Below are 16,618 nucleotides of genomic sequence, written 5' to 3' on the forward strand. Positions count from 1 at the left end.
CTTAAGGAAAAAATACAGTATATTTAGTTTAAAATGTTCCAAATGAATCATTGTTATTTCCACTTTAAATTCTATTATTTTAGTGTCAGTGCAGCTGTTGAGTCAGATCAGTTTCTCTGCAGCTGAGGGAGATTTTTGTACCATGTTGTATCACTGTGTAAACGAGCTGTAACTCTGCTGATGGTAGTGAGCTCTGAGACATTCATCCATTCATTTATAACAAGTAGGTTAGACTACTGCAATGGTCTATTCACCAGCCTCCCAAAATCACCTGTGTGGTGATTACAGTTCATTCAAATGTGGCTGCACATTCTCACTGGAACTAAAAGCTCTGAACATATTTCACCTGCTCTCAGATCTCTGCTTTGGCTCCTCATTAAAACTGGAATTGATTTTAAAATTCTGCTACTTATAAACAAAGCTGTGAATGGCCTTGCACCTCAGTGTCTAAAGGACATGTTCATTAGACAGAAACCAGGAGGACCTCTCAGGTCCACAGGCTGTGGTCGAACCATTCCTCACACTAAGACTAAACCAGGGGAGGCTGACTTTGTATTTATACCTCCTGAACGCCCTCCCTGAGGAGTCCATGGTTTTAGTTCTTAGTTTGTGTGTGTGTGTGTGTGTGTGTGTGTGTGTGTGTGTGTCCTCAGTGAACTGTATCAGTCTCTGCAGCAGCTTCCAGCTGCAGCAGTCAGTTCAGTGTCTGTTCAGTGACTGAGGGAGGTTTTTGTATGACGCTTTTTCACTGTGTGATCATGAGCTGGCCATTCACCCAGCGATGACTCTGACAGTAGTAAACTCCTGAATCTTCAGCCTGAACTCTACTGATGGTCAGAGTGTAGTCAGTCACACTGTTTGCTCTTCCACTAAAACGATCTGAAACTCCAGTCTGAAGGCTGTTAGCCCAATAAATCAGGAGTTTAGGAGCTTCTCCAGATTTCTGAAGGTACCACTGGAGCCACTTTTTACCTTCATATTCAACACTTAAACTGGTTTGACATCTGATGGAGACAGTCTGTCCTGGACCTACAGACTGAAATCCAGGAGACTGAGTCAGGAGAAGTTCTCCTGATGAACCTGGAAAACATGGAAAAGAGGAGAAGGGTTATTGAGACAAATCCAGCTTGGAGAAAGATGATCAACATCCAAACAGAAGAGGATCATTTCTTTAACATGGAGAATAGATGAAGAAAGTCAATGCTGCTTGTTTCAGTCTTTCTCCATCACAGCAGAACATCATTGTGTGAACCTGGTTGCATCCTGAAGCCAAGTTTTCAGAAGAGAGTCTCACCCTGAACAAGGAGCCCCAGGGTGACCAGCAGTAGAGTCCGAGACATCATCATTGTGCTGCCGGTGTGTCAGTGGCTCTGAAAGGCCTGGACAGCCACTGATCAACACTGGCCTCTTAACGGCTGGGAGCAGAGAGGGAGGACACATATGCAAACACACAGAGTCAGTCAACTGTAGCTGTCCTCAACATATCATGCTGTGTCCTCCTCACTGCTGCAGCACTTCACTGTTTCAATCATCCTCATGGAGATTCACTCACACTTTTACAACAATTTAAAAAAATTAATTTAAATTAAAAAAATTATGAGACACCTAAAGATGCCAGATTTGACATTTTTTCATCTTCATTACTGAAACCTGTCTGTTGCCATGGATGAGCAGTGATGCCTGTCTGTTGCCATGGTTACTGAGCAGAGATAGGTAAGTGAAACACTGAAGAGCAGTTTCGTCCAACTGAAGAAAACCAAAAGAAGTGGGAGGATGCTCTGCTGCAACCAACAGGTTCATTTCTCTTTGCTTCAGTCAGGCTTTTTATCACAATTATTCTGTCTTCATCTTTTAAAGATAAACCATATTTCTTTGGTAGTGATAAAGATAAGAACTTTAGCCATGTTTGAATTGTGGTCCAGACCAGTGCCGCTGCCATTTTGCATAGTTTCAGTTTGTCAGGAGTAGACATTATGAATCTGTGTTTGTCAGCTGATACAAACTGGTACATTTAAAAGAAACATGGACTTCTGTTGTGTGGTCAGCTGAGACAGTGCTCCTGTAAAAAGGGAGCAGGCGACATCTCGTGGCCTCAGTAATTCTGACAGGAGCAAAGGGAAACGTCCTCATTTCCTCTTTTCTCCTTCATGTGTGTTATTTGTGTTTGTGGTTGCTGTCAGTCGTAACAGTTTGATAATGTCAGGCTGAATAACAAAGCAGTCACAGGAGACTACTTCTGATGCCTCAAGAACATTTTGCTTGTGATAGTTTTGTAGTTTTACTCAAGCTAATTTTTTACAGTGGTAAAAAGTCATTTCCTCGCCACAATTACACGTCTTTCTATCCCGGAACCAATGAGGAGACATTGTTTCCCGCCGACGTCTTCCTGTGAGTGGAGCTCAGCGGCTTTGTTTACTTGTGAGCCAGAGGCAGTGCGTCACTGTTTCCGCCCCTCCCTGGAGGGAGTTAGTGTTCGGCGGCGGAATTTGCAACATGTCCGCGGACCAGCCGATGTTTCCCCGGCGCTGCTCTCCGTCCACCCCCCCCGGAGCGGGGGAGCGCTGCGGCGGCGCGGAACCTCCGAGCGGCCCGCCGCCGGAGATGGAGAGCTTGCGGATGTTCCTGAACGAGCGGCTGACGGCGGCGGTGGACGACATCCTGGGGGTGTTCGGCAGAACTGTGGCACGGTACCGGGAGCTAATCGACCAGCAGCGGCGACAGCTGGACAGCCTGTCCGGGGAGGGCAGGTGGAACCGGGCAGCAGGTCGGTTGGTGTGCCCCTTTACACAGTGGTGGGGAAGCATTCAGCTCCTTTATTGAAGTGCCACTGTGTAAAAATGAGAACATTATAATAATGATAATAATAATAATAATAATAAACTTTATTAATTTATTTCCCTAACAAAAGATATTTAAATTAATTAAATGTATTTGTTCCCTGTAATTGTTGCCTTTGATTCATGTTAGGTTTTTAGGCCGATACTGTTTTTTAAACAGGGTTTTAAAAACTCTAATAACAATACTGAGAATCTGCTGACATGTACAACACTACCTATATAACTGCAATCAGCTAACATTGGCTGATATATCGATCCAGCCAATGTAATGATCCAGCTCTATAGCTCTGGCAGTAAAGGACTTCCTGTTGGTCCCACATGTAAAAGTGCAGAAAGATAAAAATGGCCGTCACATAATCTGTGTTTGGGTGTAACACGGACACTGAGCGGGACATGTTACAGTAGAACACACACTATGTAAACATGACATTGTTTTTAAACCTACTGTGGTGATTGTGTCTGGAAACGACTTCCTACCTGCCGGCCAACATATTCACTGATCAATACATATCTGCAGCTGATTTATCCATCCGTGCTACACTACCCACAGTACAGACAAAAAGTCCTTCATTTAAAATGTTACTTTCATACATATAAAGAGGTGTTACCAGCAAAATGAATCAAGAGTAAACATACGTTTACGTTTTATGAGAGGGTCTGTTGGAAGACCAAAACACTGCTTACACTTGTGTTTGTGCACTTGTCTCGAGGCAAACTGACAACAAATGAAATGTAAAGATTTTACCCAAAATTGATCTTGAATGTTTTATATTTCATTTTAAAAAGCCGACCGTATTTTCCGCACTATAGGGCGCACTGTCAATGAATGGTCTATTTTCAAACTGTTTTCATATATAAGGCGCATTAACCGAAACAAAACAGTCAGATAAGTCAAACTTTATTAAACGCGTTCACAATAACTCCCAACCTTGTTCAGTTGTAACACGTTAAAAAAACACAGTCTGATACCGCTAAATCAAACGTTAGCGTATTCACAATAACTCCTTATAGGTCCTTATACACACACACTGTAATATTATGGTGAAGCACAGTATGTATTACTCCGCGACGCTCCTGACTACGGTAGCCGTGATGCTGCAAGCGGTGCGGCTCTGTAGTTTACCAAAGTCGTACTAAAACATTTTGACAGAGCGCCGTGAGCGCCGTGTACCACACAGAATCACTTCGAGGTCAGTAAACACAACCAGAATTAATCCATATATAAGGCGCTCCGGATTATAAGGCGCACTGTCGTTTTTGAGAAAATTAAAGGCTTTTAAATGCGCCTTATAGTCCGGAAAATACGGTATACGAAATGTGCCATTTCTTTCTTAGATTCCTGCAGACGTCTTGTAGTTATAGTTTGGAAACATATCAACAACTGAAATGATTTTTTAATATAAAACAGTTTTCCTGTGGTCCTCTGCCTCCTCTCAGACCCTCTGCAGACTTCCTGCTGGATGAAAAACTGCCCTGAACACCAGATCATGTGCGTCCAGCTGGATCAGACCGGCAGTATGGTTGAGACCAGCACCGGGACCTCGGCTGCTCACATTAAAACAGAGGCTGGTGGTGAGGACAGTGAGGGTGGTGCAGAGGGTGGTGGCCGGCTCCTCGCTGACGGCTCTGACACTGAAGACAGTGGAGACTACTGGAGGGAGGCTGAGGGACTCTGGAAGGACATGGCAGAGACAGAAGGTCAAAGTTCACCTCTGAGCACGAAGCTGAAGAGCTCCACTGATGCGTCGCAGGAGCACAAAGTGTCTCATCAGGTCCCGCCGGTGTTTACCTGTAAAGTTTGCGGGGAGTCCTTCCAGAGGAGGAGCTACCTGCTCACGCACACGTCGGCACATTTGAGAGACTGTGGTGTGTGCGGGAAACATCTGGAGCGCACCGAGAACCTGAAGCTCCACCTCCGAGTCCACAGAGAGACGATGTTCCGCTGCAGCGTCTGCGGTCAGACGTTCACCCTGCGGGGGAACCTGAGGACGCACATGAGGATCCACTCGGGCGAGCGGCCGTACGCCTGCACCGTCTGCGGGAAGAGCTTCGGCAGGAGAGCCACGCTGGTGCGGCACGTCCGCAGCCACACGGGCGAGAAGCCGTTCACCTGCACGCACTGCGGCCGCGGCTTCGTGGAGAAGGGAAACCTGACGGTGCACCTGCGGACACACACGGGAGAGAGGCCGTACTGGTGCTCCGTCTGCGACCGGCGCTTCAGCCAGCTGTCCTGCTTCTACAAACACCCCTGTCAGAGGAGAGGCCTGACCTCCCCGACCTCCGCCCGCATCACTCCCACCTGAGTGCCCCAGGATTCTGTAGCTTTTCCAAATAAACTGCTGCTGTGAGGGCCGATAATGGGTTGGATGGTAAAAACCATCACACTCAGAAAACTCTCCTGTTATTTCCTTGTTATGAGTTTATGAGTTTCAGAGCTGCTCAGGGTCAAAGGTCAAACCTTTCCTATTGCACGAACATAACAACCCCTAACTTCATGTATTTCAAGTATTTTCCAGAAGTTAGTTATTTTTAGTAGCAAAGCAGCAGGAGCAAACACTACATCACTGTTTCATTTTTTCTTTATCTTGAAGAAGAAAAATGCTCAGTATGATCCTGCTGTGTTTCCTCACAGCCACCTCCTTGTTTTCTGACTGAGGAGAAATAAAAATCCAAACTAGCATCAATTATTGTCTCATTACTCTACTTGTCTATCAAACAGAACACAGAAATGACCACTACTATCCTGGTGTCATATCATTTATCAATGTTATGTATTTTCAGTGCAGCACCTGGAACCAAAGCCTCCCTCAGAGTTCAGGTTATGGGAAGTTGCAGGTTTCAGGTAGGGCTGGGCGATATGGACCAAAATTCATATCTCGATATTTTTTAGCTGAATGGCGATATACGATATATATCTCGACATTTTTTTCCGTGTAATAACAAAGCAGACAGTCCTAGTTTGAAGCCACATGGGCCAGCCACTTTTAATAACATTCAGCAGCTGCACAGGATTAACATGCACATTAAATGGTGCAGAAAAAACAGCATATATTAAATTAAGAAACTTCTTGAATAAAATAAAAAAAACGTGTCTTTCTGTTCCACATCTTCCACTTTAAATCCAAACCACCTCCAAATTACCGAGCCAGTTGTTTTTCTTTTGCTAACCAGTTCTTCGTCGTCCCCTGCGTCCGTTTTGCTCTTCTCCGTCTCCATCTCGTTCACGCCGCCATCCGTCCACTCAGTGTGCGGGGGGTGGGGGTGGGGCCATGTAGGTAGTGAAGAGGTGAGGGGTCGTGGCATGTGTTGTGAGGGGGGGGGCGTCATGGCATGCGCGTAGAGAGAGGCCGTGAGAAGCTGAGTTTGACAGTGATGAACTCACGTCTTGCTTTATGGCATAATAAGCGCTGTATCGATATAAACGATATGACATCATTCTCTATCGCGCATGAAAAAATATCGATATAAATTGAAAACTCGACATATCGACCAGCCCTAGTTTCAGGCTCCTCTGATTCAAGCCTCCACAACAAAAGTGAATCATTTCAGACTCAGCTGTTCTTTCATGGGCACATCAGATTCACATTCTCCTGGTCTCTGGGTGCGGAGGTCTGGGCTCAGGTGTTATGAGCCACGTTGTTACACACTACAACAAATGTGGCACAGGATGAGGCCTGCTGTTCAGTTTGTGGTATTAATAGTTCATTTCAGTTAATATGTTTACCCTCAAACAGATATTCAGCTTGTGTCTCAAATCACAGCTCTGCCCTTTCAGTGCTTATAATGTTGTCAGCTGTTGTCAAGAACAGGTTTTGTTTTCACTGTCAGATTTTAATTGAACTATTAATTATTGACATCGCAGTCAGTGATGGTGCTGTACTTTGAACAGGACTGCATTATATTGAGAGGTGTGTTTAATATTCTGCCCCCCTCATGTATGTAAAAGGTCCCAGAGGGATACAGATTAATGCTGCACCCACTTCCTGTTAAAGCTGGAGGGTTTGTGATGGAGAAAAAGCTGAAATGTGTGCTTGTTCATTTCGATATGAAAATCCAGGTTCCATGAAAGTTTATGCTTGAATTGTAGGTAATATAAAAATCATATCAACAGGAGAGGTCACTTCTTCCACAGAGAAAATGACAATGAAATCATATTTGAGCTTTATAATAAAATTTGTAATATAAAAAACCTGACAAAACAAAAGAAAGAAAGATCTGTACTTGGAAGGTGAAATTCTGCTGCAGCGTACACTTTTCATTTTTATACATTTCAGTCCCTTTGGGCCCAAATATACAAATTAAAATGAATATAAAGTTTTGTACCTTTTCTTTCAGGTACAAATGAAGAATTTCCCTATGTATGCATGGATCATATTAAGCACGATATGATTGGTTGTTTATTTTCTTAAGCTTTTTTTTTTTTTTTTTAGGAATGTAGATAAAAATGCAGTGACAAGCTGGAGTGCCATCCTACTGAGGGGGCACCATATCACAAGAGTATTCATTCAAATGATTTATTACACAGAACCTGGACATTGTGTGTTTCTTTGTCGTGAAGACATAGGTCAAAATAAACTCTGAACAACAACGATGATATACGTGAAAGCATTCATACTGGACTGTTCAGTTAAAGGTCTTTTTGTGCAGTGAATCAGTATGTTTTAATAATAATCCAGTCAAAGTGAAAGCTGAGAGTTCAGGATGAGTCTGACACTGTTGCTTCACTGTTGCTTTCTGTTCTCAGTGTGACATGTTGGAGGTCAGCCAGCTTCTCCAGATATTAGTTGCTGCTATTACAAAACAAAAATGTTGACCTGTCAGCAGGAGGCTTCCAATGAGTGATTTCACCTTCTGAATACACAGAATTCAAAGGTTTGAATTCTGCATTATTGACAGAATGTAAAGTCAGCCACATGAACACGGCAGGGTCACACACACATTTGAAATGATCACTGACCTGACATTAGACTTTTCTAAGTATTTCTTTTGTAATTAATTTCAGAGCTGAGAGCTGGATAAGACTGATAACTTTAGTTTTGTAGGCAAATAATGAATGAAGATTGTTGTTCAACCATTATGTTTAGATTTAACTGTTTTCAGGCTTCAGCAGAATTTTAAACAGCATTAAGACCTTAAAGTTAGGAAATTGAAAATGATGGAGGAAATATTTCAACAGTTACATCAATAACAAATCCAGATAACATGTTAACTAAAATAAACTTTTCATACCAAAAACTAAACAGCTGGCCTCATCTGTGCAACATTTGTGTGTTGGTGTCTTCTTTCAAAGTCTGTGAAGGACATGGTTCATAAAAGCCTGACCCCAGACCTCTGACCCCAGATTCTGCCACAAGACGGTTTTATGGTGGTGCTATAGGAATTCATCCTGTGGGGGACATGAACTGAACCAACTTACATGTTAACCCATTGATAGATGACATTGAGTCTGGACCAAAGTGGGAAACCAAAGCAATTATTTGTGTATTGTCCCAAATATTCACTCAAGGACAGACAGCTGATATTGTGAGTAAATGATGTGGAAATTAGATGACAATTATATTGGGGCCCTGTGGTGGCAAAATGCGTAATGCACCACATACTCACAATGACCCACATTCAATTACAGCTGTCTGGGACCCCTGTTACATGCCATACCCTTTTGTCTTTTATTTACTGTCTTACAACTAACCTAAATGGTCATGTCTGTAAGGCTTGGTGTACTTCAAGGGAAAATAAAGTGTTACCAAAGTAATTAATCTAATTTGTCCGAATAGATATTCCTGTTGTTTTCTGTGGTTGAACTTTTTAGACATTGGATTAATGCATGATACATATTCATTTCAAGTCAAGTTTTGCTCAATACTTGCAAAACAACCCTGACATACAGCCATCCTTTTATTCTGACAGGCTGCGGAGTGAGGCATTTTCACTTTCTGTATTTAAGAGTCACGTCAACACGTTTGGTGTCATTCTCAGGTAAACACGTTTATTAACTTACCTCTAATAATATTATGAATTTACATATTATTAACACAATATGGTGATATTGAAGTTAATGGTCCCTGTGTGAAATAAAAGGATACAGTTCTTAAATACAATGTATTACTTTCAGTTTCAGAATCAACCGCAATTCTTAAAATCCGCCCAGCAACATATGACTTGTGGTACTTTTCTGAATTTCTATTTGGCAGAATTTTGCGCCTCTAGCTCTATGTCTTCTGACTTTCTGTCCACAGGGCTTCACTCCATTTTCCGTTGTCTTTGCAAGTTGCCAAACCACGATGTGGAAACTACTTGTGCTGATTCTTTCATGTCATGTTGCATCTCCAGGTAAGATCATTTTTAACATCTTACCACCAACAATGTTATCGAGTATGTGTTTTATTTCAACGATACCATTTTAGTGCTGGTTAATTGATAAGGCCACATTTAAGGCTATTATGTACATGTGACTTATTTAAAACGAACGAAATAAAGTGTAAGGTGTGTTGCTCTATCGTTACAGCACCAGATAAAATCTACCTGTGCACATGAACAGTGTATTTCTGATCAAAACCGTTTTTGACACAATATGATTGGATAAGATACGTTTCACGATAAACCTCTAAATTTTTTTAAGTTCCTATGCTCTTTGAAAGGTTTGTTATCAGTTTGAGCTTGGGACATAATTTTCAGAGAAAATACATTTTTATTCACAGAATAATCACAGATATCGTCTTTATTTCTAGTTGCACCTGTACAGTCTAATGCTGTCCAACACAGCTCTGCCCTTTCAGTGCTTATAATGTTGTCAGCTGTTGTCAAGAACAGGTTTTGTTTTCACTGTCAGATTTTAATTGAACTATTAATTATTGACATTGCAGTCAGTGATGGTGCTGTACTTTGAACAGGACTGCATTATATTTGTCAGGGCTGAACAATGGCTCGGACTCAGATGCAGACATACAAAGTTGGCAAGTTCTCAATATGTCCTTTAATAAGGCAAAGTCGGTACACGGGTGATCAGTCAGCAGAGCAAAGGTATCCAAATCTGCAGGCAAAGGCAGGGTCAAAAACCAAAAACAAGACAAGACACTAATCAGGCTCACGGGGAATAAAGGCTGGAATGTAGTCACAAAGAACAAGACGAACTGGCACAGAAGGGAGGGAACACTGAGACTAAATACTCTGGGAGAGGGAAGACAATGAGACACAGGTGCAACACATTAGGGCAGGGCAGGTAATCACACAAGGGGAGGACACATGAGGGCAGGAAGTGAGGAACCTGAAACGAGAAAAGAGGTGAGTAACAGAATAAAACAGGAAGTACAAGACAAAGAACACTGGGGGAAACAACAAGGAACTCAGCTATCCAGCTGAGGCATGACAATATTGAGAGGTGTGTTTAATATTCTGCCCCCCTCATGTATGTAAAAGGTCCCAGAGGGATACAGATTAATGCTGCACCCACTTCCTGTTAAAGCTGGAGGGTTTGTGATGGAGAAAAAGCTGAAATGTGTGCTTGTTCATTTCGATATGAAAATCCAGGTTCCATGAAAGTTTATGCTTGAATTGTAGGTAATAGGGTTTGTAGGGGTTGTAAGTAGATACTGTAAAATATCCATTTGGAATTCTGAAACTCTCATGTGACTGCTTCTCCCCACAGTGATGCACTCCCTGAAGCAATTATACACTGCATCCTCTGAGGTTCCAGACTTCCCCAACTTTGTGTCTGTTGTGTTTGTTGATGGAATTCAAACAGATCTCTACGACAGCAACACCAAGGAAACTGTACCCACACAGGCCTGGATGAACAAAGTCACAGCAGACGATCCAGAGTACTGGAAAAGACAAACTTTGTATTTGGAAGGTCAAGAGCAGATATCACTAAGAAACATTGAGAATCTAAAGGGCCGCTTTAACCAGACCACAGGTTTGTTTACTAAATATACCATGTCTTACTTCTCAAAGGGTTTGTGGCCATGCTGGTGGGTTTGGTGAAGGGATTGCAGTGTCTGTCAGTCCACCACTTTGATTCAGACTGAAATAGCATATGGATTGACATTTAGTTTTGTACAGACATTCATGTTCCCTTTTTTTTGTGACTTCTCATCAGGTCAAAGTTTTAATTCATCAAATACTATTTATTATCATAAGTCATTATTTATAATAATATATTTTATATTTTCATCTCATCCAGGGATCCATATATCCCAGGTGTTGCATGGCTGTGAATGGGATGATGAGACTGGAGATGTTAATGGTTTTAATGTGCATGGTTATGATGGAGAAGACATCTTAGTATTGGACATGAAGGCGCAGAGGTGGATTGCTACAAAACAGGAGCTTCTTATAACTCAACATAGGTGGAATAATAACAAAGGCTGGCTTGAATTCATGGAGCACCGTTTGAACCAGGAGTGCCCTGAGAGGCTGAAGAACAGTTTGGGCTATCAGAACAGCGCCTTGAAGAGAACAGGTAAGTGATTAGTAGTGAATCTGAATCCTTTGGAATCTCTGATCAAATATATTTAGGTTTAGCTGTTAACATTTAAGTGTCACTATAGAAATAGAAATAAATTAAACTCACCTGCTTTTTTCAGCTGAGAAGGCAGTGACCATCAGTTTTGAGTGGCAGCATATAAAATAATCACAACCTGAAAATGAGATGAGCAGCATAGTGTATTACATGTTGATTACATGTATATCTGACACATTGAAATAACAGTAACCTGCTAACTTTACACCCTATTTTTCACCAGTTTCTTCATACAAATACTTGAGATGCTGATGTGCCATTTCTCATTTCAACGATTGAAAATGAAATGCCTGGTACCTCAATATTTTGGACATTGCTACTAATAAAAATGAGAGGAGAGATAAAAGTGCAACAAGTGATTGCTTAGCCTTTAGCCAATCCAGGTATTTTATTAGCCAGGAAGCAGATTCAAAATTATACTGAAAATTGGAAGTTGAAACCTTTAATTAACAACACTAAGAGTCTACAGTACATCTTAGTGGGTCTGTGAAACTGTACTTAGGCACAGTGGTGGCTGGAATTCATTGTCTAGACAATAAGGCAAAGTGCAAGGCAAATGGTTCTACTGTATTCAGAATGACGCGGTTGTCATTTTCTCGTCCATTGCCCACATTGTTTAAATAGCAAATACACATGATCCCATCTGACCCATAGACCTGCTGGTTCAAAATGAGGTGTGGTTAGGCACCTTGTTGGCATATTGTTATCTTAAGGCAGCAGGAAGTGATTGACCAACAAAAGCCTGGTCTGATTACATTGTCAGGAGAGTAATATGCTAATACAGGCTCTGCAGAAAAGCTTCTTTCTTACTAAATACACCACAATGTTTCCCATCCATCATCTAAACATGTCCAGTTCCATAAGGAACCAAAGATTTATTCACTTCTCATTATATGATATAAAATGTGTTAAACAATGTGATTTGTGTTGTTACTTATTTGTAGAGCTGTGCACAGCGCACTGATTCTCTCGGCCCTTCTTTTCCCCTCAGAGTGCACAGTGCTCTGTGTGTGTGTGTGTGTGTGTGTGTGTGTGTCAGGACTGGGCTCACTGGTTAGTCACAATAAGTGATCAACTCACCACAAATGGCATCTAATTCTCTGTGAAACACTGCATCATTATAATAGCAATCAACCAAGGTACCAGTGTACCTGTTTTTTAATGGGTGATGGCTCTCTGATTGTTTTATTATACGTTATGCCCAAAAAAATCCCATAAATAATTAAGAGACTAAGTACAATTATTCATAACAATGGTTAATCAATTAATAAATAACTCATAATGCAGCCTACTGTAGACAAAGTTCATCTGAAGATGATTTATGCAAGGAATCAACAGATCAGATTACATTTTTATTAAGTTACTGTTCTTGGTCTGTCTTGTTTTCTCGTTCTCTAGTCCTTCCGTTGGTGTCTGTCCTTCAGAAGACTCCCTTGTCTCCAGTGACCTGCCATGCCACAGGTTTCTACCCAGACAAAGCTCTTATATTTTGGAGCAGAGATGGAGAGGAGCTTCATGAGCATGTGGACCAAGGTGAGCTCCTTCACAACCATGACAGCACCTTCCAGATGAGCGTGGATCTCGATCTGTCGCTGGTGAAACCTGATGACTGGCCACGGTACCAGTGTGTTTTTCAGCTCTTTGGTGCTGAGGATGACATTGTCATCAAGCTGGACCCAGCTGTGATCAAGACTAACCGGGGTAAGTAGGACAGGCAGAAAAAATCCAGTTACTTTGCTTTCTTTTTGCATATACTGAACTTGACTATTTTTATATTATAAAACAGGCAACAAACATCACTTAAGCATGAGTAAAGTTTCAAAGTCTGAATCTCCCACCACCTTTTAATGTGCTCTCTGGAGACAGATTAACTAAGTACTTGTGCTATACTAAAAGGAATTATTCATCATTTTGGGAAATATTTACTTTCATGCAGAGAGTTGTAAGAAAGTAACTGGTGTCACTATGTCCAAATTTTAAAATAAAGCTCACTGATTAAGATATCATATACAGTGGGTGCTCATCTCTCAGATTGTTTCCTGACTTGGAACATTGACTCCTTGGCAGTGCTAGAGGTGCTGGTAGGTAGATTTTGTACACACATGAGAGTTGCATTGATCTTCTCATCTAACTCTCAGCAAGAAAGCAACTAAGTTTATTTCCCACCATGTCAAACTATTCCTTTACGTATAGTTTTGAGGTAATTGTACTTGTGTATTTGCATTCTTTACTACTTCATACTTCTACTTTTTTATTGTGTTTTTCACTCCATTACATTTATCTGACTTACTACTTTGCAGGTAAACAAATTTACATACAGAACATACAGTATGTTGAACTTGCAATGCATTGTTACAGATGAGACTAAAGTATATAAAGTACTAAAGTATAAAGTACTTATACTTACATATTTGTTCTTACATTACTTTACGTTATGGAAATAAGAACTAGATGGATGTAGCTACCAGTGAACTAACAGATGGACAAATGTTCTGCTTTCTTGCATCTTTTTTCTTAGCTGTTTGTCTCTTGTTGTTTTGTTCAGTTGAGAAGCCCAGTGTTGCAACACTCCCCATCACTTTTTCTGCAGTGGTCATAGTGGCTGTCATCTTCATAGTGGCCACAGGGGTCCTCGTTTACACAAAGAAAAAAGGTGAGAGACTGAAAGCAATTACTATTGTCCTTCCTCATGTCCACTGTGGCTCTGCAGAGATCTGCGCTTTTACAGGGGAAAGACAAAATCCACAGTTCTCATTCTGTTTGAAAGTGACTTCATCTGCATATAATATGATGCTTCAGCAGACTTTGTAACACAAATCAAGAGAAGAACTAAACCATCATCCTGGTAGTTATTTATGTCATTGTTGCTGATGGTTTGTCCTGGTGGTAGGTTGTTTCCTGCTGCTGAACCTCAGCAAGAAAGCACTGTTTATGGAGACACAAATACCTTTTTTTCCATGGGCCCAGGTTAGGTTTGGCCCAGTGTGTGTATGGCTGTGCTGATACACAGAGAGATAAGCCATTAGGGTTGTGCCAGTGGACAATGATCTTGGTGATCAGCGATCATCAGAGCCATTGCTGATAGCTTCTGCCTTTGCCAATGTCAAGATGATGTTTGGTTTGTTTTTTCATTAATGTATTAACTTATAATTATCATTATTTGTTGTATTAAATTGATATTACATTTAATTTGCCCTGCCATAATTTAACGTAATTAACATATACATGTATATGTTATATTCAAGGTTGTAAAGAGAACTGTGGCACAGCAAGAGAGTGAGAGGGAGGAAGAGAGAGAGAGAGACAGAGGGTGAGACAGAGCGACAGGGAGGGAGAGAGAGAGACAGAGAGAGAGACAGGGTGAGAGAGAGAGAGAGAGAGAGAGGGAGAGAGAGACAGCGACAGAGGGTGAGAGAGAGAGAGAGACAGGGAGAGAGGGAGAGAGAGAGAGAGACAGGGAGAGAGGGAGAGAGAGAGACAGAGCGACAGAGGGAGAGATAGAGAGAGAGAGACAGGGAGGGAGAGAAAGAGAGAGGGAGAGAGAGACAGGGAGAGAGAGACAGAGGGTGAGAGACAGAGAGAGAGAGAGAGAGAGGGATGGAGGGAGGGAGAGCTGAAAGCCATAAACAACACATGACTCCCCCTGTTGAGTTTGAGTGATTATTCTGAATGCACTGGTTATTAAATGTAAATAATCAGTGCTTTATTTGTGATGTGATTCATTCTGGGAATAGGACGGCGACTGTTAGATGTTCTGTGATACATAGATTCATTTTTCATTTTCTTTTTATTTCAGCCAAGAACTCCTCCGATTGTAAGTATTTAGTTTTTCCCTGATGTTCATCTGGTGTGAACTGTGGTAATCTGTGTAAGTCAGGCATACTGTAGCCCAGAACAAAATAAATGTCCTAACAATGTATAACTGTCTTCCAGCTCCTGAGAATAGCACTGAGCTCTGTGAGAAACTGAATGCAGAGAACTGACTCCATGCAGACTTCTGTGCACACAGTAAGTTACTTCTATCTGGGTAGATTGAGAATTAAGTTGTTGCCATTCACCCCTTTTTGGGTTTGAATGGCAACAAAGCAAAGTTGTTTTCGTGGATCATGGGGCTTCACTGAGTACAAGTGGTGAAAAAAATGTCAAAAATCTTGGCATATGTACTGTAAAGAAAAAATGTATAAAAATCATTGCTCCAGCATCGTGGACCACTCACAAGCAGAACTGTGCATGCTTGAAAATTACATGTTAAATTTGTATTACCTCTTGACAATGATCTGCTTAGTAGATAATGAAGTAATTAATGAATCATTTACAATTTTAGTATGAATGTATTTTCAGTATGCTACTGAACACTTTTATTTATTTTATTTTAATTAATTCATTAACCATTTTGTAAAATGTTAACACAAGCCTGTCTGAACCTTTAAATATAAATGTAGCTACAGTTGATGCTAAAGTGTTTTTCTTTCTGTCTCATGTTTGTCTCTAGGTTTGTAGAAAAGGTCGACTGAAGGAACAAGATCTGTTGCCACATCTATAAAGACTGTAAAAACAGATCATTCATTTATTTTTTGTGGATTAACATTGACAGTATTTAATTGGATCGAGAAATAGAAGACTGACAGGTGATTTGACAACCAACAAATTGGGGGCATGTTTTGTGCAACAAGTAAAAATATAATACATAGAGGATGGGATGAGTAGTGTCAAATGTAAAAATGATTATGTATGAGAAAAACATGTGGACGTTAATGAGGTGAAACACTTTTTATCAGAGGGGTTCTTTAAAGGGAGGCAGGCTTTTTCCTGTTTAACCTTTAATTTTAGGTGCGATCTCTTTGCCCTTCAGGGTTTTTTTAAATCTCACCAACATGATCCATTTCTCTAATTTTTTTTCTTATTTTTGCAAATAAATAAACTAAAACTAAACTAAAACATTTTGTTTAAATATAACCGATAACAAAGAGGGACAAATGTAATCAAATCTAAAATGAATTGCGCTCAAATAAGAAATGTCGTATATCTGTTCATTTAGTTTTATGTTATTTGTTTCATTAAAGATATGGAAATGTACACCAAGTAGCAGATACAGAAAAAATGAATGAAGTTTTGCTTTTCAATAAAAGTCTCATCAAGTCTTATTAATAAAAATAAATTGAAAGAGTCTGGCTAATGGTTTGTTCACATTGTCTTTAAAATTGTGTCAATATACTAGTTAAATAGTTAAATTATGAATAGGGTCCCAGATCTGTAGTTTAAT

At 40.8% G+C, this 16,618-nt stretch overlaps 3 protein-coding genes across 4 annotated transcripts in view; all 3 read left to right on the top strand.

The window, feature by feature from the left end:
* Positions 1-16,618, top strand: part of LOC139634518 (glutamate receptor ionotropic, kainate 5-like) — a 446,396-nt gene that overhangs the window by 207,540 nt on the left and 222,238 nt on the right. The gene's annotated exons all lie outside the window — the stretch shown is intronic.
* Positions 1,600-5,521, top strand: LOC139634522 (uncharacterized). The gene is made up of 2 exons (XM_071500996.1): positions 1,600-2,764; positions 4,275-5,521. Exons 1-2 carry the CDS (start codon positions 2,494-2,496, stop codon positions 5,138-5,140), a joined length of 1,137 nt encoding a protein of 378 aa, XP_071357097.1. The 5' UTR covers positions 1,600-2,493; the 3' UTR covers positions 5,141-5,521.
* Positions 9,037-16,526, top strand: LOC139634523 (major histocompatibility complex class I-related gene protein-like). 2 transcript variants are annotated; one of them, XM_071500997.1, is made up of 8 exons: positions 9,037-9,167; positions 10,483-10,749; positions 11,017-11,295; positions 12,754-13,056; positions 13,901-14,008; positions 15,152-15,169; positions 15,289-15,363; positions 15,848-16,526. In XM_071500997.1, exons 1-7 carry the CDS (start codon positions 9,119-9,121, stop codon positions 15,336-15,338), a joined length of 1,074 nt encoding a protein of 357 aa, XP_071357098.1. In that variant the 5' UTR covers positions 9,037-9,118; the 3' UTR covers positions 15,339-15,363; positions 15,848-16,526. The 2 variants fall into 2 exon arrangements, with proteins under 2 accessions (XP_071357098.1, XP_071357099.1); XM_071500998.1 differs by having other exon boundaries at positions 9,075-9,167; positions 10,579-10,749.

This window comes from Trachinotus anak, unplaced genomic scaffold (assembly GCF_046630095.1).
Source record: "Trachinotus anak isolate AG129_WGS33_773 ecotype Australia unplaced genomic scaffold, CSIRO_AGI_Tana_v1 ptg000016l, whole genome shotgun sequence".
NCBI lineage: Eukaryota > Metazoa > Chordata > Actinopteri > Carangiformes > Carangidae > Trachinotus > Trachinotus anak.

What these genes read in the sequence shown, in the direction of transcription:
- LOC139634523 (XM_071500997.1), top strand. Translation starts at nt 9,119, where the DNA reads ATGTGGAAACTACTTGTGCTGATTCTTTCATGTCATGTTGCATCTCCA. An exon ending in CAGCGCCTTGAAGAGAACAG is followed by an intron (nt 11,296 to 12,753) that starts GTAAGTGATTAG and finishes CTCGTTCTCTAG; the next exon opens with TCCTTCCGTTGGTGTCTGTC. An exon ending in TGTGATCAAGACTAACCGGG is followed by an intron (nt 13,057 to 13,900) that starts GTAAGTAGGACA and finishes TGTTTTGTTCAG; the next exon opens with TTGAGAAGCCCAGTGTTGCA.
- LOC139634522 (XM_071500996.1), top strand. Translation starts at nt 2,494, where the DNA reads ATGTCCGCGGACCAGCCGATGTTTCCCCGGCGCTGCTCTCCGTCCACC. An exon ending in CAGGTGGAACCGGGCAGCAG is followed by an intron (nt 2,765 to 4,274) that starts GTCGGTTGGTGT and finishes GCCTCCTCTCAG; the next exon opens with ACCCTCTGCAGACTTCCTGC.